Raw genomic sequence first — 21755 nt, forward strand, 5'->3', positions numbered from 1 at the left:
GTGTCCAAAAATAATTTGTTATTTTTTTAAGATACTACATACCTACTTTAGAAAGAATTCTTAGTCTTGATCCTTAAAATTCATATGCAGGGTATAAGATAGAGAAAGAAAAGATTAACATTTGACTCTTTTTGATGCCTTTGTTATCCTGAAGACTTATTTTGTAACGAAGTGGAAACCAATTAAGGAACAAGTTAAGACATCTCTACCTTTTAGATAGATTCAGTGCAGTATCTACTGATGGAATCTTATTATATCTGGAACTTGCTTCCAAGTTATCTGGTGGAAATGGGAGTGAAATGGGTGGGGGAAGTAGGTGAAGAGAACTGGCTATGAATTGATAATATTTGAAGCTGGTGATAGGTGCATGTTGGCTCATTATACTATTCTCTATGTTACTGTATGTTTAAAAATTTCCATTATAAAACTATTTTTTAAGTGGATGGACTAGAAATATTTTTTTAAACAGTTGGACTGCTGTCAGTTCAAAGCTGAATTCCTCTATAAGAATTTCCTTCGGCTGAATAGTCTTGCCCAAGGTGGTTTCCTTCCCCACACCTAGCTTGCATCCTGTTACTAGTTGATGGTGGGGAAGAACAGTTGGCTGGCACACATAAAGCTCCTGGCTCTCTCATTTTGCAATTTCGCAATAACTCTAAACAACCATGTCAGTCGCACAGCTCCCATGGAATTAACTAAGGCCTTTGTTATAGCATCACAGTTTGACTTCTTATTTTTCCAATCCTGTTCACTCTCTCCAACCTAGATATTGTCCCACTGTATGTGATCTCAATGGTGTGCTGGTAAATGTTTAACATCTGGCTCTTCAGATCCCTAATTAGTAGTGTTTGCCAATTTCCATGGTGTAAATATTTGCAGCATGGCCAATTTCAAGCTACCAATGTGATGTCATTGAATGCAGAATTGGAAAGAGATGAGTACAATTGGTTCTTGTGACAAAATGCAAGCTAGCACCAGCCACTCTTGCCAATTTTCCTCACTGAAATTCTTAAATGCAAATTTCTACTTTAGTCTGTTTTTTTTTTTTTTTTAGAACCCACTAAATTAACATAAAACCACCAATTATTTTTATATCATCAATTTTGGTATTTTGTTTATTAAATAAACTAACATTTCACAGACAGAATGAAATGAAATTGGTCACCTCAAATGTTTCAATGAAACATGCGCGCGCGCGCACACACACACGCACACACCACAACACTGTAAGACAACATTCCACAAAAATTGCTTAGAAACATTTAAAATACAGATGATTTTAATTTCCTAAACAATACACAGCTGCAAAGGGCCTGAGACAACAGACTTCAAATATGTTGTTCTTACTGAGACAAGTAAAATGGCCAAGAAATCACTAGATAAGCTCAAAATACAATTGTTATCATTGCTGTAAATAAAAGATATATTTAAGAGTTAGGTTTTATTATCAGAGCTTTAGGTCAGAGTAACCCACTTATATTTGCTGTCTCTGAAGAAAAAATAGAGAAGAGCATTGCATATTTGAAGAACTGTTAAGACTCACCCTATCCAAGAGCTGTTGTTGGAATAAATAAATAATCAAAGGTTGAAGGTTTTTTAAAGGGGTAGAAGAAAAATAAAGAAACAAGACACCACATTCAATGGAACAAAGTGATGAAAGGAAAATGAACATTTTGTAGGAAAGAATACAGAGAAGCATTCGAGAAGGAATAATTTATTCAAATGAATATTCAAGTGAAAATTCTTCAATATTAGATTCCTTATTGTAGGAAATGAAGATACCTGGAAAATAGGAGCGAAATGTCCAATTGAGTAGGAAAAGTTAGAATAATTCACTTTACTTTAGTAGTATAAGTACTCTTAATTATAAACAAAGAGTCAGAACAAAGCTTCTGTTATGTTATTAGAGCCAACTGGTCTATCAAAACAAAAGCTCCAGTAATTATTCTCAAATTATGACATGGATTAGAATCCCCTGGGAAGGCTGATGACAATGTAGATTATTCTCTCTCACTATTCTAATTCAGTAGAATGCTGGTGTGGGACTCAAGGATCTGCATTTTATCAAGCTTTCAAGTAAATTCTGAAGCCTGTGGTTCTCAGATCAAAACTTACTGAAATGCAATCCAGCCAAGCATCCATGATACTGAAGTCCCATGATAAGATTAGACATGTGTCCATGTCATTTCACTATGCAAATAATCTTTCTTACAAATATCGTCTGGATCCTTTATCTTCTGCTTCCCTGAAGATTATTTTTAGGACAACACCTTCCATCTATCTATCAACCAATCAGATTTCCATCTCTCTACCTTTCATCTCTCTACTCTTACTTGCTCTGTAAGGGAAAAGTAAGTGTGTGTGTGTGTGTGTGTGTGTGTGTGTAAATGGGAAGGTTGGGGTACATGACATTATAGTTCTGTTAGAAATTCTCTTTCCCCCCCAAAATCAACCAAAGAGACATTTTTGGCTCTGCTATACTTATGGAAACTCAGTAATCCCTATTGAATTAAAATCATGGTCTTATTAACCTAGCAGCAGAAGAAAATTTCTCAGTATTCACAATCACCCTCTTAACCAACCTCATTATATATATGCACGCTAATATTGCCAGCCCAGTGGGACCTGGATCCCTCCTAATGTACTGCTTGTGAAGCATTCCACTTGGCTTACGGTTGTTCTTATAAGTGTGTATTCGACATAGACTCTGACAGAGATAGGCCTTTTATCTTGTACACGAGAAAGTAATAAGTTGCCGCAGAACTCTTGGATCTTGATGAAGAGAGAGTAATCTCTCCCTGCCTCCCATGCCAACTGGCTAAGTAATTAGTTTCCTATCATGAGTTGACTCAAGAGCCTCCATGAAAGTAATTATGAGAGTAATTCCTGCTCAAGGAGACACCCCTCTGCAGGCTTAAAACTCAAAGGGTGGGTGTGTAGATCACAGGCACCCAGAATGGGAGGGGATGTTTATTGCTTGCTATACCGTAGGGAGGCCCAGACATGTTGTCGCCCTCTTTGTTTCCTGTTTCTTTTACAGGACTGAAGACGTTTATGCATTTTGGAAAATTAACTAAGATCAATTTCATTTAAAGGCACATTTTCAAAACAAAAGACCTATGTGTCTGTTTTTCCGTTGTACATTTTTACTCAACATATATTTTCCTTGCACAAGTAATGCTTTACTGGCTCATTGAGAAGAGCTGAAATTTAGTTATCAAATTCAGTCATTAGATGGGGCAACAGCATTTCAGAACCTGCTTTCTCTCCTTCTAACCTAATTGTACATAAAAATTGTTCACGAGGAATGTTATACTACTTAAAAACATTCGTGATCCACTTTCAAATTGTTGTACCTACTAGGGGTTATAATTTCCTAAAAATTTCCATGCAGATCATCTTTCTCCTTTAATAAGTTTTGAACATAAGGGCATGTTGCTCCATCCAACACCGGTGCTTGGGGTTGAGTTTCTATCTCAGTGCACAGCATGAAAGCTTGGGTCCATGTGTGTCACACAAAGTCAAACCTCTCTTGAAGTGATTTGTTTATAGTGTCATTTGATGGAGTGGAATGTTCTGTAACTCATTCAAACTATTACAGAAGCTTTGCTAAAAGGTCACCACTGCTCTTTAGAGTTTCCAAATCTGTGCACCATCTGGGAGCTTGTTAAAGATAAGGTTTTCCACTGGCTTTTTCCATACCAACTAGATCCAATTAGCAAAGGGGTGCTATTCCAGAGGAGTTTGTGTTCAGAGACACACACACAGAGAGAAGGGAGAGAGAGAGAGAGAGAGAGAGAGAGAGAGAGAGAGAGAGAGAGAACTAAGTAAATTACAGTTAGTTGCCAATAGTGTACAAGTTCACTGTGCACCAAATTGAAGTGCATTTGGCAGATGACAGAACTATTTAATGTTAATAGGCCTAAATGGGGATGGGGGGTGTCAGTCTTGAAAAAGTTGAATATTTGCTTTTAGATATTTTTAAACCAATTCTTCAAGTATAGTCATGGGAGTCAACTCTCAAGAAAACGAAATCTCACTATTTACTCAAAATTCAATAGGAAAATGTCAACCCATTCCTTAAAGTCATAGAGACTACGCATGCTAAACATTCACTCTACATGGCACCAAAAATGTTCAAATGCTTCTAACTTCATGGCTTTAGTTTAGGCCTAAAATTGGCTTGTGCTTGCTGTCTACCCCCTTCCTTATGAAACACACATCTTGAATTTTCCAAACCTTAAAAGCTCAGCTGTAAAACTGTAGGAGGAACCAGAGAGAGGAAAAAGAAAGTTTCCTTCAAAGACGTCTCTGGGTGCTGCTGGCCAGCTCTGCTCTCTCCCTCCAAACACTAACTACAGCTTTTGACGCTTGTCCTTGGAAAAAGCCCAAATGTGGCAAATGGTAGAAGCAACATTTCTTTACCTTCCTGCCTGGAACTTCCTGTGACACACGAGTTCTAGATGGTGCTTTCACATGGGAATAAGGAGGTCTGCCACTGACCACCACGCTGGCCCATCCGGAGATGGAATAAGTAAACACTCAGTGAGATCTATGGAATTAAAACCGAAACCCTCTCATTTGGTTGGAATTCCTGAAAGGATCTGGACTAGAGAGGCTGCACAGTAGCAGCTAAAACACAGGCTTATTGCCATTACAAACATTATAAGAAGTGTGTGTGTGTGTGTGTGTGTGTGTGTGTGTGTGTGTGTGTGTGTAGCAGGTTACTTGGGAGAAGAAAAACAGAAATCTGAAACTGTATTTTTGTCTCTACAGTCCTGAGTTGGGGACATTAAGAACACAACAACGTCTCCCTCAGTTCAACTAAGCTGGTTTGAAAACCAATTGTCCTTAGAAATGGAGAGAAATGCACTTATATTCTTTTTGAGGCAAAGAGAGAATTTTGCTGGCAAAGTCTTTAGGTGCCAATCAGGACCTGGGAACTTAATCATCAAGTTCAAAGCTTGTTTCATCATAGAGTTCGGGGCGTGCTGACTTCTTGTTCCGGGAATATTTCAGGTGCAGGAGATCACCCATCTCATCTAGGGCTTCCAAGACCTGTAAAGAGATCGCCTTCCATTAGTCATCTTTGAACCTCCAAGTGGCTCTGCTCTCCAGTGCCTCACAGAGAGCTACACTCTTCTTTTCCCAGCTTCTTTGATTTTAAAGAAAAGAAGAAAAATCCAAATCATTAAGGTATGGTGTATACGGAATCCCTAGAGGAATGTTAGGTGCTAATTCACTTTATTTCATATTCTTTGTCTAACATAATGAATGTGTCACTTATTTTGGTGGTATGAAGAAAATAATAAAAGTGTCTGACCTATGCTACCCTTTAGCTTTATTTTAAAGTTTAATGACTTACAGGTAAACTTGTGGAAGAAAAAGATAACGTTTCCACCTTCATGTTCCTGCAATCATATAAATTTCCTTTCCAAGATGAACTTATTCTATCTAGTATTATCATTAGTTGCTTATTTTTTACTGTCTCCTCTCAGACTTTTCACTTCAGAATTTTTCACATAGTAGACACTCAATAGTTTGCTAAATTGCATTGACACTATAAGAATGTTCCATCAACTCCAAACTGACTGAGATGGCTTAGTTCTCTGATATTATTCATCCACATAAAGATTTAAATCAAAAGACAATGAAATGTGGTTTTAAAATCATTAATACTTCCTGCAAATAGCTGCCTTTGTTATTAGTTTTCCAACATGTTGCCTAGTTGGGTTATATGTTATTATGATGAATTTGGTGGCTATGAAAAATGTTGTGATGCAGGCAGATGATGCTGAAAAAGCATGTTAGATTAGCTTTTGCATTTAGAACTAGTGTAAATAGCACACCATTTGGCTACTCAGTCAGTCTTTTCTATAAAAACCAAATCACTGACTTGACTCAGGTCTTCACTAAACTGATTTTTTTTTTCCTGTCTACTGAGTTGATCACACTGTTGGACAGTGTTGGCATACCCTTGTTTTTAGCAGTGAGCATTATTAGTGCTATTTTCCTAAATCTCCCAAGAGAGGCCCAGGGAACCCTAAGCTAGTTCAATGAAAGAACATGCTCAGAATCCAAGGTACCGGTACTGGAGATCCTCTGGCCTGTGCTGTACTCACCGTGTCTAACATTTCTCGGGTATGTGCTGCTGAAACGCAGAACCGTGCCCTAGCTTCCGCTAGGGGAGTAGCTGGAAATCCAACGACCACTACCCCAATCTTTCTGTTTAGTAGGTGCCTTGCAAAGGCCCTAAAGAAAAGACAAAAAAGGAAGTTTACTGGGAGATGACAACATCATACTGTACAAAAAAGAGAGAATATGACTAATTGACTTTTTCTTAAAAAAAAACCACCACAATCAATAGAAGATGATTGAAGTTATTAAGCATCTGTCAAACACAATTCACAAAGAAATGGGACAGTCACTTGATGGCACCAGAGTGTGTATATTATGGATCCTGGCACACTCATTGAGTAATCTTGAGTACTGAGTCTCTGACATTGAGCAGAAAATGCTGATGGACATGACCTTGATTTAACAAGTCTGCACTGATGTTAAATCTTTTGTCTGCAGGATTCCTAGGAATAAAAACCAAACAGCTAACACAGTGCAATTATATAAAGAAAGAATATATATGATGTTGTCCCCCCGCCAAAATATGTATACACACTGTAATAGCTGATAGCTCAATTTTGAAAAATGAAATGTATTTTAATAAACATTGCCTTTATAACTATTCAAAGTGCTTGTATGCATTTTTGGGACACTCACTATATTAAATCCACACCTATATGTTTTAAAAACATAATGCTAATGATAAAGTATGAAAATTTCAAGAAACCTGTACTTAATGACTGTAATTTGAAGACCAAAGTCAGAAGGTCTGCAGGAGCCAACCCCAAGCCATATTCTTACTCCGGAGCCAAATATTTTATTTTTTATTAAACCAGAAAATAGCAAGGGTCTCCTCATTTCTTTATGTGTGAATGAAGAGTCCAGGGAGAATAAATTCATTAACTGGTTAAAAGGGAAGTGGGACAGGAGGGAGACAGGGGAAGAAATGTACACGCACAGGGAGGCTGGCTGGTTGTAGGACAATAGTCTCACAACTGCAAAGCTTCCTGATGCAGGGCAAAACCTCTTAAAGTTACAATTCCTTCCCCTTTACTGCTTCTTGTCTCTTTCTTCTCCAGAGCTAATCTCAGTAACAATTCTAGAATATCAGGCCGTCATAGTCTGTAAATTTTTTCTGTCAGAGCCAAGGTCAGACAAAAAGACTTGCCCCAGGTGAATCTATCCCTCTTACTGAGTGAGGCAAATGTCTCAGATCTGTTCTTAGCATTTAGAGGTTGCTGGTGTCTTATTCTGTGACAGCATCACAGAAACCCTCCAGTCATAACTTAGGAAGAATTCTTGAACCAGGCTGAGAGCAAGCCTGCTCATTTATTCGTTCCTCTTGCCATTAGGCTGTCTGCCTTTCAGCTGCCTCATGCAGGTTATCAAACGAAGCGATGGAGATTATAAAACCTACCAGACACACAGCCTCCCTGGCCCCCTGGCTGGGATAAGGCCAGATCCGCCCTTTGATTTGGACTGGGAAGGTTACAAGGAGATGAAGCTTTCTGACTGAGAAAACTTGAAAACAGAGGCTGTTCTTTCTGCTTCTTGATCACCCTATGGAAGGCTGCCCACGGAACTACACAGGCTGAGAGCTCATAATTGTCTGAGAAACAAGTCAAGTGCTTTTATTGCTAGAGTACAAACCACCTGACCCATGATCTCAGGCCAGTTGTCGGGACTCCCAAAGGAGCGTTTTCACTGTCTGTGAGTTTCTCTTTGTACCAGAGGAAGCGAGTTTTGCCAAAGAATGTAGAGCAAACTCTATGACTGTTGATTCATTAGGCTAATCTGAGGCCTCCCTGGAGCACTTTTGAGCTTAAAACTTACACTTCTAAACTCCACTTCTTTCAGTTAATGCATATAATTGCCCTGAACATTTTCTATAATGAGATTCCAGGTTTGTACTCCCCAAAGGAAATCAGAGCTGGCGTAGGCTGAAAGAAATGAAATTATGTAATAATAATAATAATAATAATAATAATAATAATAATAAATATTAGCATGTGTTGCCTGCAGCATCAGGGCATCTTGTATCCCATCATCTTCTACCTGTGTGAAAAGGGCCATAAAAGGAAAACGTAAGCCCTGTACCAAATAGTAACTACTATGGATTCTTGATTACTTAAGTGCATTTTTTATAAGTGCAATCACATTCTATTGAACTTTTTAGAAGATCCCAGTGGTAGAGTTGCAAAAGGACTCTTTTCAAAAGTTCAACTGGCTGGAGATTATATTTTCATTCTGCAGTTTTTAAATGAAATCAAACATTTTAAAATGAGCCAATGAAAGAAGTGCTAACACACTGGCTTATACCATACAATTAACTCCTGTCTCATGATCTACCTATAAACGTATGATTGAAGAAATAGCAGAGATAGAAATCAGGCCAGGCAGCAGGGCAAACTCTTGCTAGCAATTCCTGCTAACAATAGATGATATGACCTTTTGTAACTAACCTGTTCTAAGTTTCCTTAGACAACCAAACAAGTTGAGTTTCTGTTTCCATTGTAATGACTGATGCCTTTGGATTCACCAAAGATGACATTAAAGAAGGTTGAACACATACCCCGCTTTGCTTTAGTGAGATGTGCATTTTTCCCAAGGACTAAAGCTTGACCGAAAAGAGCTCTGGTGTAGGAAGCCAATGGAATTGGCTTTGAATTCTGTGCTTTACTACCTACAACCTGAGTGGCCCTTAGGAAGCAGTTTGACTTTGGTGAGTCTTGGTGTCCTCATTTGTAGACCAGGGCTAAGCGTCCTGCCCTCAATGGATGACCACTGGGTCTAAGAGCCTTAGGAGCACATAACTGGCATTTAGCAACAGTAGCTCCTCATTAAAAACCATCTTAAATTGGAAGACACTAGAGAGTTCGACATATCATCCAGTGTTTAAGATAGCATAATTGATGCAGAGTATCACAATATCTTTACCTACTATTTTCCCCAGAAGTTCTATTTTTATTAATGTAACTAAAGTTTTGGAGAGCCATGCAACCATGGTAACTCAATCTTGCATTCAGTTAAAACTAGTAATCATCATCATTGTAGCAGAATTAGAAGTAGTAGTAGTAATAATAATGGTTACCACGGACTGAGTGCTTACAGTACACTAAACACTATATCGAGTGCTTTATACATATTATTAATACTATTAATAATAATAGTTAACACTGAGTAGCTTCTAGATAAGAGGCAATGCCAAATGCGGACAGACCTCATCTTGTTTAACCTTCACAATGGCCTTATGAAATAGGTACTATTATATCTCATTTCAAAAATGAAAAAACTGCAGCTTCAGAAGGTTGGGTAACTTGTCCAAGGTTTCCCCGGTTAGGAAGAGGCAGAGTCAAAATTCTTTTTCCAAATATCTCACTACACCATAGTGCATAACTTTTACATAAAGCTCCTCTTAGTTCTATTTTTAATTCCACATTTACTGTGTCCAGTCAGGCCTCCTGGCACTTAAAGGAGCAGACACTCTCTTTCTGTTATGGTAGAGTTGAGTTCTTGAATTTAAATGAATTTGCTTTTACTCTTCATGGACTCTTCTCATTGGATTGATCCGTTTCCCAACCTTTGAGATTTTTATTATGGCTTTTATCATCAACGTTGGAACTGTCCAGCACACCCCCTTCTGCCACCTGCCAGTGTTGTGCACATCACACTCTCAAAAATAAAGTAAGTTGATATTTGATATCTTCATTTGAGTTAAGGATAAAATATTAGGTTGACATGAACTCAATATAGAATCTTCCAGAAAACACCATTTCCCCAACAACTCTGAATAAAGGTAAGTTTTCTTTTGTGCTCTCTAAAATCAGAGGGTAAAGGGCTTTGGATTATCTGCTACTTTGAATCACCATTGTCACCCCTCCCTGCCATTAGCACAGAGCAGTATCCCGGGTGACCTTTCCATAGCACACTGTCTTCTTGCCACTCCAGGCAATGCAATCCTGACCCAGATCTGTAATCTGTGGCACACTAAACAACTCACACATGTTTTAACTGCTTGGAATTTTGCTGTGGTGAAGTGACACAGAAGCATACTCTGAAGAATCAATCTATTAACTCATTCCTACCCATCACAAGGGATCAATGGAAAACAACTCCAACTAAGCTCACAGGAGAGGCATTAAAATTTGGTGTTAAGATCATGAGCATTGGAGCAAGCCTAGGTTTGGATGGCCCCTTGGTTTTACTACTGCTTGACAAGTATGACATTGAGCAAGCTGTTTACCTGCTCTCAACCTCAGTTTACCTTCAAGGCAGCCTTAAAGCAAGGCTGCCTTCTTCTGAGGATGGCAAGTGTTCAGTGGGAGAAAGCACAGAACCTGGTCATGTTGTTTTTAAATATTAGGAGAAAGGGTCTTCAGAATTTCTCTTTGAGAAAGATCTTAGGGTAGGAGGTGGCTCAGGATCATCCTTGATTTACTGTTGAGCCTTAGGAGGGGTAGGTGATTCCCCTACATTCACAGAACTTGGAAATGGTGGACCTTAGCAATTGTGAAAAGACCCTGCTGATAGGCCATGTGGCTTCTGAGCAGCTCCACAAGTGAAATCCGAACTCAGCACCTGTCAAAAGCACACGATCAAGGCCTACACTGCAAGAGCCTCAGTGTCAAAAGCACCATCTTAGTCAGATCACCTTGGGGCTTAAGCATTACTCTGAGAGTCTGTTGGATACTCACGCTACTTTACCAGGCATGTAAAGGAGCAGGGGGACCACAGGAGATTCCTCATTGCCATAGATAATGAATCCCATTTCGTTCAGTCTCTGTCTGAAGTATCTTGTGTTTTTTGCAAGTTGCCGTACTCTCTTTAGCCCTGAAAGGAGACAGGCATGAAATCCATCAATTACCACCAGGAAGAGGGAAGCAAAGGTCAGATGGGCTTGGCAAGCATTCCTAAGTCTTTCCGCAGGCCTGCAGCGTTAGTTGGGAGGAGGTGGAAGTAGGGTGGGAACGTATCTCCTGGTAAGTAGGTGTGGGCACTAATGCCTGAGAACTGCCCTGAGCCTGGAAGATAGGATCTAGGGGCAATGGTACTTCCAGGTATTGCTAGCATCTAAAGGTAGGCTAGGCTGTAGAATTGCAGTGGGGTGGGGTGGGGTGGTGGGGAAGGTTCTAGCAAGAAGGAATGAGATGAATTATCATTTACTAGGTACCCATTGTGTATGAACTCTGCAGTAACTGCTTTAAAAACATTAACTTAAGAGAAGGAGTGACATAAGGAATCTCTCTCTCACTCTCTCTCTCTCTTTCTCTCTCATACACACACAAACACACACACGTATTATCACACCAGTTGTTGGTAGAGGCTTTTAAACCAAGCTGAGCTGGTCCATTAAATTGCCCCTCATCTAAGTCTCTAATTAAAGAACATGTCACCCAACCTGAGTTTGAAGGGGTAGCACTTTCCTAGACAAGACAGGTCCAGCGGAAACCAGGACGATTTTGTAAGGTATTTGATGATGGTAGCGTAATAGAGGAAGGGAAGAGGGAGACCTCTGCTTTCCCTAAGCAGAAAAAAATGACAGTGTTGACTCCAAGCAGAAGGTCAAGCCAAGGTACGTGTGTCCATTTCCAGGTTATTGGTGCTTTTGCTCTAAAGTTTATCTTCTGTCCTCAGCATGTGTCCAGTGGAGAGGTTACACACATGAGACAACCATGGGATTAAAGAGCAGAAGGAGTTCTGAAGACATTTGTCTACTCCAGTCCTGTCTCTAATCAGGAAAGTCAGTAAATCAACCACAACTAGTCAGTAAATCTTCAATAGGAAGGTTGAAAAGGACTGAGTCTTTAATTCCCCTCAGACATCAGTCCAATGTTCACATTTGATGCCAGGTTGCTATTCAGCAGGAATATGCTGCTACTGCTGACCTCCATTCAGCTGTCCATTCAAACTGATCAGAGCTGCTGCTCTACCAGTTATTCAATAATTTGAACATCAGTCCTGGTTGTCTTTAGTTCTCCAGATGTAAAATGGATAAAATATTTAGTAAACATGTCCTCTAGTTCCTCCTTAGAGAGATGGCCCTAGATTGTGCCTTGCCAATGGGTTAAGCAGTGGACATCTCCTGCCCAACATCCCTTCCTCCAGGGGACCATGATGTGAATTCAGGTAGAGTTCACCCTGCCTTCCCATTTTATTGATTATTGGTTCATGATGGAACACAACCTGGGCCTATCAGAGTCTTTCAGATCCACTGAGGAAGAAGTGTAAGAGTTAGGTCAATCTCAAGCTACATCTGTCACCGTATGGAGGAAACCGGCTTGAAAATGATGCTGACCCAGAAGAAAGCTAAGACTCAAGTCTGCAAGAGGCCTGGTAGCATCATCGAAACTCTTGGGTTTATTCATGCCTAAGTGAGTCCATTCCCTGGACTGGCCCTGTTGTTTGAACCAATACATTTATTTTTCTTACTTAAGTTACTTTGAGCTGAATTTCTAACACCTATAACCAAATGTGTCCTGAGAAATACAGGTAGGCCACTAATTGGATGAGGTTACCTCTAAAGGATAATAATAATATCAACAACAGCCCTAACTGGTTTGGCTCAGTGGATAGAGCGTCGGCCTGTGGACTGAAGGGTCCCGGGTTCAATTCCGGTCAAGGTCATGTACCTTGGTTGCAGGCACATCCCCAGCAGGAGGTGTGTGGGAGGCAACTGATCCATGTTTCTCTCTCATCATCGATGTTTCTAACTCTCTATCCCTCTCCCTTCCTCTCTGTAAAAAATAAAGTATATTAAAAAAATAATATCAACAACAGTAGTTGTAGCTCACAAATATGTAATATCACTACTGTTATAAGCACTTGATATTTAATAATGTATTTAGTCCTTTAAAAACTCTATTGATATAGATGTTATAATCTCATGTTATACATGAGGAAACCAAGTCACTTACCCAAGTTCATACAGTTAGTAGGCAGCAGAATCAGAATTTAAACCCAGGTAATTGGGTTCTGGATTCTGTATTGTTGACCCCTATATTATGGTACTCTCCCCAAGAGCAGCAATGAATAATGTCTGGCTAGATAATGAATGGTAGCCATCTCTTTTCCTGAAGCTCAATAAAATTTATCTCTGCCAGCTGTTAGGATCACTGTTCTACCATTTTTTTCCCCAGCAGAGGCAGTTGAAAGGTTGAAGCTCTAGACAGGTTCATGTTGTGAGGGGTGAGGTAGGATATCAAGTCCGGACACTACCACAGAGAAGAGCTGGCAGACCCCCTTCACTTTGGATCAGGGACCTGAAGGGCTAATTCTGAAAAGTCATGGTGAACCAAAAGTAGACAGCCCCCAAATGGCGTTTTCTTTATCCAAACATATAGCATTTTTAAATTAGGCTCTATCACTCCCCAAATACATCAGATCTTCTTTTCAGAATTTTTCTTTGCTCATCAGACCCACATCTACTTGACCTCTGTGACATTTTCAGTGAGTTAACAATAAATGTCGAGTAATGAAGATTTAATTGAGTGCAACACCAACTAAGGATAATGATGTTGAATACTCCAATTGTCCCTTCTTGTTTTCTGTTATTATCTTTCACCCATTCCCAGTTCTCAAGGAAGATACCTTCCCAAGTCTGCCAGCTCTCAGTAAGCATGTCATTATAAAAAAGAGAAAGCATCTGGTTTATTGTACTTCCTCAGGAAAGCTGACCTCTTAGCCCCATCATGCTGGCCACAGCTAATGGATGCAAGACATTCTTGATCTGAGGGCAGTACATTTGGATATTGGGCCAGGATCCATGAATTGGTCTATCACAGGAACTTTCCCATAGAGATAACAAATATCAATTATACCAATAAAATCCTCTTACTCTGTAAAGTGTGAATGTGAAAAATTTAGAGGGAACCAACAATTGGTAGTAAGACTAGATATTGAGAGACAGAGGGAGAAAAGCTTATTATCAGAATCTATAAGATACAGGAAGCCATTGATAAGTAAAAGCTATGGTAAACCATGAAGAAGAGAAGTGGGCAGGGAAAAGTTAGTAGAAACAGGAAAAAAGAAATAGGAAGAGGGAAGAGCTTATAATCTAGTGGGAGACAGACAATCAAATCATCATAAATGGATGTAAAATTATAGCTCTGATGAGTCCTGTAAAAAATGCTATCTGGTATTATGGGAACCCGTGTCAGACTGTACCAAGTCTGAGGAAGCCGATAGGTAATAAATGAGCTTCGGTCTGAAGGATGAACAAATGTCAACCTGGCAAAAAAACAACAACCACAAAACAAAAACAACAAACAAACAAACAAACAAACAGAGGAGTGCATTTTAGACACAGGAAACAGAACAGGTGCAATAGTCCTACAGTTTGTAGAAAAGAGTGGTTGAGAACAAGGTATGATAAGGCTGAAACTCTGGGTAGATCGTCTAAAAAAAGTACAGATTGAAAAACCCAACATTTAATGGCTGGGAAGAGAAGGATGAACTTAAAAGGTAGATAAATAGCAATTGAGGAGGGAGAAGATAAATCAAGAGATAAAATAGTGTTCATGGGCTTTATCAACATGGCCATATTTGATAACTTTTACTTTCAAGTTCCCGATTGAGACATTGGTTTTTTAAAAACAAGTAGTTGCAAGTATGATTTAATTTAATATATGTTTCTATTTTCCCACTCACCTTATTCCCCCCACCCCCCACAAATGATAAGCTTTCTTTCCCAAAGTTCCAGATTTGAAACTTTAATTCTAGCAAGGGGGTAAGAGAGGTATAGAAAAATTTGTATAAATTTTATAGACATAACCCCCTTGGTGCTTAAAAAACTTGTTTTGTGACATGCTGAGCATCCCTTGGAAACTAGTGATGTGTACAGGGAGAAACCTATGTAAAGAAACGAACTAGAAATTAGGAATGAGAATATTTGTCTTTATATTAAAACATTTCATCCATACATCGACTCTGTGTATTAGAACATGAAAAGCAGGGGGCGATTGTGGACAGGAACGAAAAAGAAAAGGGGGGATGGAGTAAGACGCGTTTTAGAGAAGGTGACTGAAATGAAGGCACAGATATACATCCCAGCCACCCAAATGTATTCCATATGGCCTGTCCCCTGGTGCATTCAGCTCTTTTGTTGATCGTTAGTTGCACAATGAATAGATGACTTCATCAGGCTGGGTCTGATGATTCTTAAATGATCCCCCTCAAAGACTAGAAGGATTTCCTGGCCTGGAAGTGCATGAATGACTTAAATTGCTTTTCCCAATGGCATTATCTTTGCACTTGCCCATAATGATTCATCTATCATTGGGCTGCCCAGCTACTTAATTGGCCCCGTCTGTCCCCTCTGCCTTGATTAACCCAAGTAACTGAATCATCAGCTAATGTCATCACTTTACTGCTTCTAGATCCTTTGGAGAGTTGACCAAACAGATCAGAATATCAGTCCCAGGGGTAGTTGATTCTTAAGAACTGAATGTTTTATTCTTGCCCTGTCTCCTATCTTTGAACCATTTAGCACAGCATGGATTACAAGCCATTATGACACACTTTGTGGTCACCATGTTTTCTCATCTAGGTCACTATAAATGCCTTTGAGGTCTTTTGAGTTGGCCAAGATACAGCTCCTTTCAATTACTCTATTGCTCACTCTTTAAAATTGGAAACATTCTCCTACTCCTGGAGGGCCTGGGGGCAGAGAGGAATTTGTACATATAAAATGCTACTCATCTAGACAGGATGTGGGTGATTTTATTAATTACGTTGTGCTTTGAGATCCTTGCTGGAAGAGTGCTTTGTAAAAGTAGAAGGTATGCTTAGCACTTGGGCTTTCCTACAGGGACAGCCATGCCAGGATGACATGGAGACTGGCCTTTGCAGCCACAATCCCTTCTCAACATGCAAAATCAATCACTCATTTCTGATCCTTCTTCCACCTATTCCGTAGAAGACAGGGAAGGTCCCCGAGCAGATAAGTAAGTGAATGAGCTGATCTCTTATGTAGGGTTCTGGAGAGGTGATCCAAGTGTTTTATTTTGCTTTATTCTGGGTCCTCCGAAGAGGCTGTTGAGTAGAAAAAGATAGGTTTTAAAATTAAATGGTCTAAGAATCAAACTGGACCTGGACAACCTAAGGCCTTAAAACCTCAGTTTTACCTGTAAAATAGAGATAAATAAGCTTACCTCCCAGGAACATTGAGAGAAATAAAGGGATTAATGCAGGAAAGTGCTTACTACTGTGCCTGGCATATAGTAGGTGACCGAAAGGCCATTATTCCCTTCCTTTTCACAGGGCAGCAGTTCTCAACAGCCTGGGTGCCACCTCAGAATCATCTGGAGAGCTTGGCAAAATCTGATGCCCAGCCTGCACCACACACCGTATAAAAGAGGTTCTTTTAGGATGAAACTAGGCATGAGTTTTGGTTTTTACAAGTTACAGCCAAGGAGACGCCAATGATGATGCAGGGCAGTGTTAGGTGCCCGATTGTGTCCTGGCTGAGTCACGCTCCTTGGTTGGACATGGAGAGTAAAAGATGGGCTTATGTCATAGTTTCTCATTTGGCACGATGACAACCCAGCGGTTACTGAGTGCTTGGGCTCTCAGATAGTACATATCATGGGGGTGACCTGCTTCTCTGACAGCTATCTGCTCCAAAGCGCTCACTCAACTTGAGGTCGACCCCCGTGTCAACCTCACCCCTCTCGTGAGGGTGGACGAAATCAGGGATGAACCCATCCTGGCAGATGACCTGTATGCTGCCGTTCCATCCATTCAGATTTCTAGCTGTGTCAATTTGAGAGATGGGCTAGGTTAACAGAGGCCACAAATACCTTAACCTTCCCTCCAATGCTGTTAAAACAAAAACAGCTGGGGCAGGGGAAGGAAAACAAATAAAACACAAAGCATCCCACTACAAAGCCCTGCAGTCCCCAATAAAAACAATCGTCTGTGGCCTTTCCAAAAATATGTTTGAGACGACTCAGTCTCCAGAGGGCCAGAAAGAATTGCGGACGGTGGCGACTCCCAGAAAAACCTGTCAAAAGCTAAAGAAGGAAAATTTCTTTTCAGCTGAACCGTCAGCATGCAAAACAGGAGAGACAGGCATTTCCCCCTGTGAGACTAAGTGAAAGAGGCGGATTTGCGGAGCTCGTGAGCCAACACCAGTGCCCCTCTCTATTTTCTGCAGACTTCGCAAGCTGATTTTAGAACAGAGGAAACATGAATATGCCCAGATGCCACGGGGTGACTTATTGTATTATTTTCCAAGCTTCAAAATGCACAGGCAGAAATACACACTGCTCACCCCCCCCCCCCCCCCCCCCTTACATTACTTCGCATGCCACCACTGGCTCAATGGCCTCAAGCACATGCCTAGGCAGCGTTGCTCAGAAAATGTGGTCCTTTTCTTCGGGGATGGGACGAGTCTTTCCATAAAACATGTCTCACCCCAAATCCAAATTGATATCAGAGAATGCCTGCGGAGTTCAAAGAATGCCTGATCTCCCTGCCTCTTCCCCCTTCTTTGTCTGCCCGGTCAGCCTTGCTTCTCCCCACATGGAGAGGGGGCAGGAGGCGGAGGGAAGTTTGTGAGAGACCTTGGAGTAAAGTTTCAACGTGGAAGCAGGAACCCAGCGTCTATTATTTTAAGCTCTGGACACCAGACGGGACATTTTGTGTCCAACACACTCAGGGGCAGAGAGATCTCAGTAAAGATCAAGAGGCTACAGAGCGGCAAGAATCATAAGAATCACATTAGCAGTGACAAGCTTCTCAGTAGGATGGAGAAAACAGTGTTTGGAGTGGTTTGCTGAGAGGAACGCATTTTTTTTTTTTTTTTTTTTTTTTTATCAGGCACTGGAGCGCTCCCTTTTGATGTCCGGATTCCAAGGTTATGGCAGGTTTTATAGTCACATACACATGTTCCAAGGACTCTCCAGGCCGCTCAGTCCTACCCTGTGGAATGCGCGCAGGAGCAGGCAGGCCGGACATCAAGGGCAGTGGCTGTCTGCATGGCCTGATTTCAAGGGTCCTGGGAAGACACTGTCACCTCCACCTCCCCACCCACCCACTGCTGACCTATCCCATCAGGGGCTTAATCCACAAGGAGGGGTAAAATGGACACCTCTTGTGCACCTATTATGAGCCAAGCAGTGTGTTTAGGGCCCCCTGAACAGATGAGGAAACTGAGGCTGGAAGGTCGTTAATGCGTTACCCAGCTGACCTGGAAACTGGCTGTGCCTCTGAGTCTATCAGAGCCTGCTCTTTGGAAAGAAGCTGGTAAAGTCATTCCTGATGAGGTGTGAATTCCATGATTCATGGGTTCATACATTTCACAAATGAAAAGCACTCACTATGCACAGGAGCCCGGCCAGCTGCCAAGGTGGCGTAGAAGATGGAAAACTTCCGAGGCTGTTTACAAAGAAATGACCCACTAGTTCTGCTAGTAGACAGGGCAGGTATCAGATGATTCACACTTGAGAACAAGAGCCATGAGACAGATACAGATGAAGTTAGCAGGCTGTTCACATGTGAGTACTTCATGCGTACTTACAGGAAGAATAATGATTTCATGTTGGCTTGCATTAAATAGAGAGCAGTATCTTCAAAAGTCACTAATTATGGAACTTTTACATGCTGAATGGGGTAATTTGGAAGGCTAGGGTCCTTCTGTGAACCTTGTAAATCAGCGATTCTTAAGCAGGAGGACACACAGAGTCTTTCAGATTTGTTTTTTCTCGAATACACACAGTAAGGCCCTCTCTGTAGAGATTCTGCTCCAAAAATGATACTATTATTTAATTTCATAATATTAAATTATTAGTTTTCAGAGAAACTCTCTGGGTAACTGCGGTGTGCATCCCAATGAAGAACCACCACTCCAAGTCACAAATTATACTGTGGGTTTTTGAGTCTACAAAGATAATAAGGCTGATCTTAATTGAAGACACCAGAGAACAATTTAGTTTTGGTATTTTGCTCTCCGTCAACAGATCTGTGCCTCAAGTTCCATCTGATTTTTTTCTTTTTTCTGTGAAGATGAACAAGCCACTCATTATCTCTGAGCCTCGATTTACTAATCTGTTAAATGGGGATGATCACAATAACTGCTTCATCTGTTTCCCAAGATTTTGGGGAGTGTACTATTAAGCAACTGTTGTGATCAATGGTGGATTAAAAGGCAAAGTTATCTACTATTTTCAAGGAGCATATATGATCTAGTCTATAGACACGAAAAAAATCATGTAATTATAAAGAAAGGTAGAAAATTGAATGATCTGTGGAAGAAATGCTCTGGGAGTTTTGAGCAAAGACCTACAGGTGATGGGTTAACATCTTGTGCATGTCATTTTGGAGACGGTGGGTTGGTTGTCACTAACTTACTTATCTAGAATGTTTGGATTACGGCTATGAGAAAGATCAGTGAAGTCAGACCATTGGGATCTGAGAGTTCCACCCTAAGGGCTGGAAGGTTCTGGTGAGTCATAGGGAGCCACGGCAGCCTCAAGAGCAGGAAATGCCACGTTCCAGGGGAGTTAGAAAGAGAAAAACTCATTGTGTATTGAGTATGGATTCAGATGAGGAAAACCTGGAGGTGGCAAGTCAAGGTAGGAAGCCAGAGTGGCAGCAAAAGTCTGTGTGTCAGCAACTGTTCTAATTTATGGCAAGAGGGCAAAGGAAGCAGCAATGGACAGGCTCTGGTTGAGTAACCGGGTTATTGGGGCCTCTGAAAGGCTCTGAGAAACAATGCAAATGAAAGTGGCCACCAGGAAACCTCATCCAAGGCAGCTGCCTTCATGATTCAAATATCTGGTTTTCAAAGTGTTTGCTGGGAGGTGCTCTGGGGAAACCTCAGGGAGGGGCATGGGAGCAAAAATTGAAGGAGATGCTCAGCAAATAGGAGATCAGACCACCCCGCTCCCCAAGCTGCCCCCCCCCACGGCAACAGCAGCATCAAGACCAAGTGCTTAGGGACTGTGACCCAGTGTCTTGGGTTCAAAATCAGCTCGGCCATTTGGGACAAGGTGCTTCATCCGTCTGTCTCTCAGCTTATTCACCTGTGCAATGGGACGGATGCCAATCATCATCATACTGAAGCCCATTACCTACTGTTACAGAGGATTAGGTATTAAGTAAGTACTTAGAAGATTGTCTGCCCCGCACTAAGCCCTATGTGTGTTGTAAAATTGAAAAACTATATATATTTTATAAAATGGACTTTCATGTAGATTTCATTTGAAAAAGATTCCATGGTTCAAAAATATTGAAAACCAAACTCACTGAACCAAAAGACTAGCCTGAATGATTTGGATTTGCCCTCTACCGCTGGACCCTGGTGACCAATCGAAGTGACCTGCGGCACCTGCAGCCCATCTGGCTGTCCCTGTGCCTGCCTAAGTCTTCTTTGGTGTCTGGGACAGGTCTTCAGATCTTTTTATGTCCCAGGATTAAGTATTCACCAAATAATTTTTATTCTCAGTATTCCAGTTGAAGCATAGAATCACTGGAAATCTAACTACAAAAAGTCTCCTATTTTACAAAGGTAAAATAACATTGAAGCACATGAACCAGTACGTAAGACCTAATCAGGTGAGCCCTTAGAAGGGGCTGGGATCTCTCTGAAGAAAGAGGTTCAAGAAGAGAGAGGGGTGCCTGACCTGAAGAAAAGTCTCCATCGCTGGCTATAAGGTGGATGGGGCCACGCAGGAAGGAGTTCGAGCGGTCCCTGGGAGCTGAGGGAACCAACTGTGCCTGGACTCTGACCCAAGACCATGAGATAATAAATGGGCATTGTTTCCAGCCGCTTAGTTTGTGGTACTGTTTATACCAAGATAGAAACCAAATACATTCACTCCAGCCCAGAACACATGCTGGGCTTCTCCAGGCACAAATCCACCTGCTTAATCCTCCCCAGCTGTGGCTGCTGGGGTAGCTGGTTTTCTCCACGCACTTCTCCAGACAAAAGGGGGGCTGGGGTACGGCCCCTGCTGCACTTGGGGCTTTCGCTGCTTAGCCGAAAATGAACCCGTGGTGGGGAAAACAAAGATCAATGAGGAACAGCGGCTCCCCTTCATCCTTCAAGATGCTACAGCTGGCATCAGGCTCGCTCCTTCCCCAGTTGTGCTGAACCAACATGGAATTCCATGTGCGCTTCATCGCCCCCTCCTCCCCTGCCCCTCCCCCCCCCCCACCCCAGAGCCCATCTATGCAGAAGAAACAACAGTGGAGAGGAAACTTTCCTAGGGCCCGGGGTGTAAAAGGATATCTTGTTTGTAGGATGGTGGAAGGAAGTGGCCACACTATCCTTTTGCCCCATTGCCATGTAAAAGACAAAAAGACAAACAGATTCTCTTTACACTCTTGCTAGGGACATTTTTTTTAAAGGGCTCAAAGCAAGTGCAGAATTTACTGAGCTGCCCTAAAATTCTGCCCTTGGCTAACGGTTAAGGTGAGTAAATGAAGGAGCAGAAAGTTGCAGAGCATTTTGCAAGGGATTTCTGCACAAACAAACTCCCCTTCCTAGCCAGAGTTCAGTTTGCTGGCGAATTCTGTGTTTATGGGACAAACCCAAGTCATTCTCCAGGCACATAAGCAGCCATAGGGCAGAGAGGCAAGGCCTGTCACTTTGCTTGCTAAGTGCAGCCTCAGGTCCACACGCACAGCACACAAAGACC

General features: G+C 41.3%; 1 protein-coding gene and 1 long non-coding RNA gene across 2 annotated transcripts in view; one reads left to right on the forward strand and one right to left on the reverse strand.

The window, feature by feature from the left end:
* The window catches only part of LOC132239350 (uncharacterized), a 47326-nt gene extending 41965 nt beyond the window's left edge, over positions 1–5361 (forward strand). The window contains exon 3 of the long non-coding RNA XR_009454032.1: positions 5020–5361. This is a non-coding gene — a long non-coding RNA (uncharacterized LOC132239350). The remainder of the gene's footprint in view (positions 1–5019) is intronic.
* SPTLC3 (serine palmitoyltransferase long chain base subunit 3) overlaps positions 1102–21755 on the reverse strand; it is a 127887-nt gene continuing 107233 nt past the window's right edge. Inside the window, exons 10-12 of the mRNA XM_059705525.1 lie at positions 10812–10947; positions 6123–6252; positions 1102–5058 (exon numbers count right to left, since the gene is read on the reverse strand). Of these exons, the coding sequence (XP_059561508.1) occupies positions 4945–5058; positions 6123–6252; positions 10812–10947 (380 nt within the window). The 3' untranslated portion in view covers positions 1102–4944. The remainder of the gene's footprint in view (positions 5059–6122; positions 6253–10811; positions 10948–21755) is intronic.

The sequence above is a fragment of the Myotis daubentonii genome, chromosome 8 (genome assembly GCF_963259705.1).
Source record: "Myotis daubentonii chromosome 8, mMyoDau2.1, whole genome shotgun sequence".
NCBI classification, from domain to species: Eukaryota; Metazoa; Chordata; class Mammalia; order Chiroptera; family Vespertilionidae; genus Myotis; species Myotis daubentonii.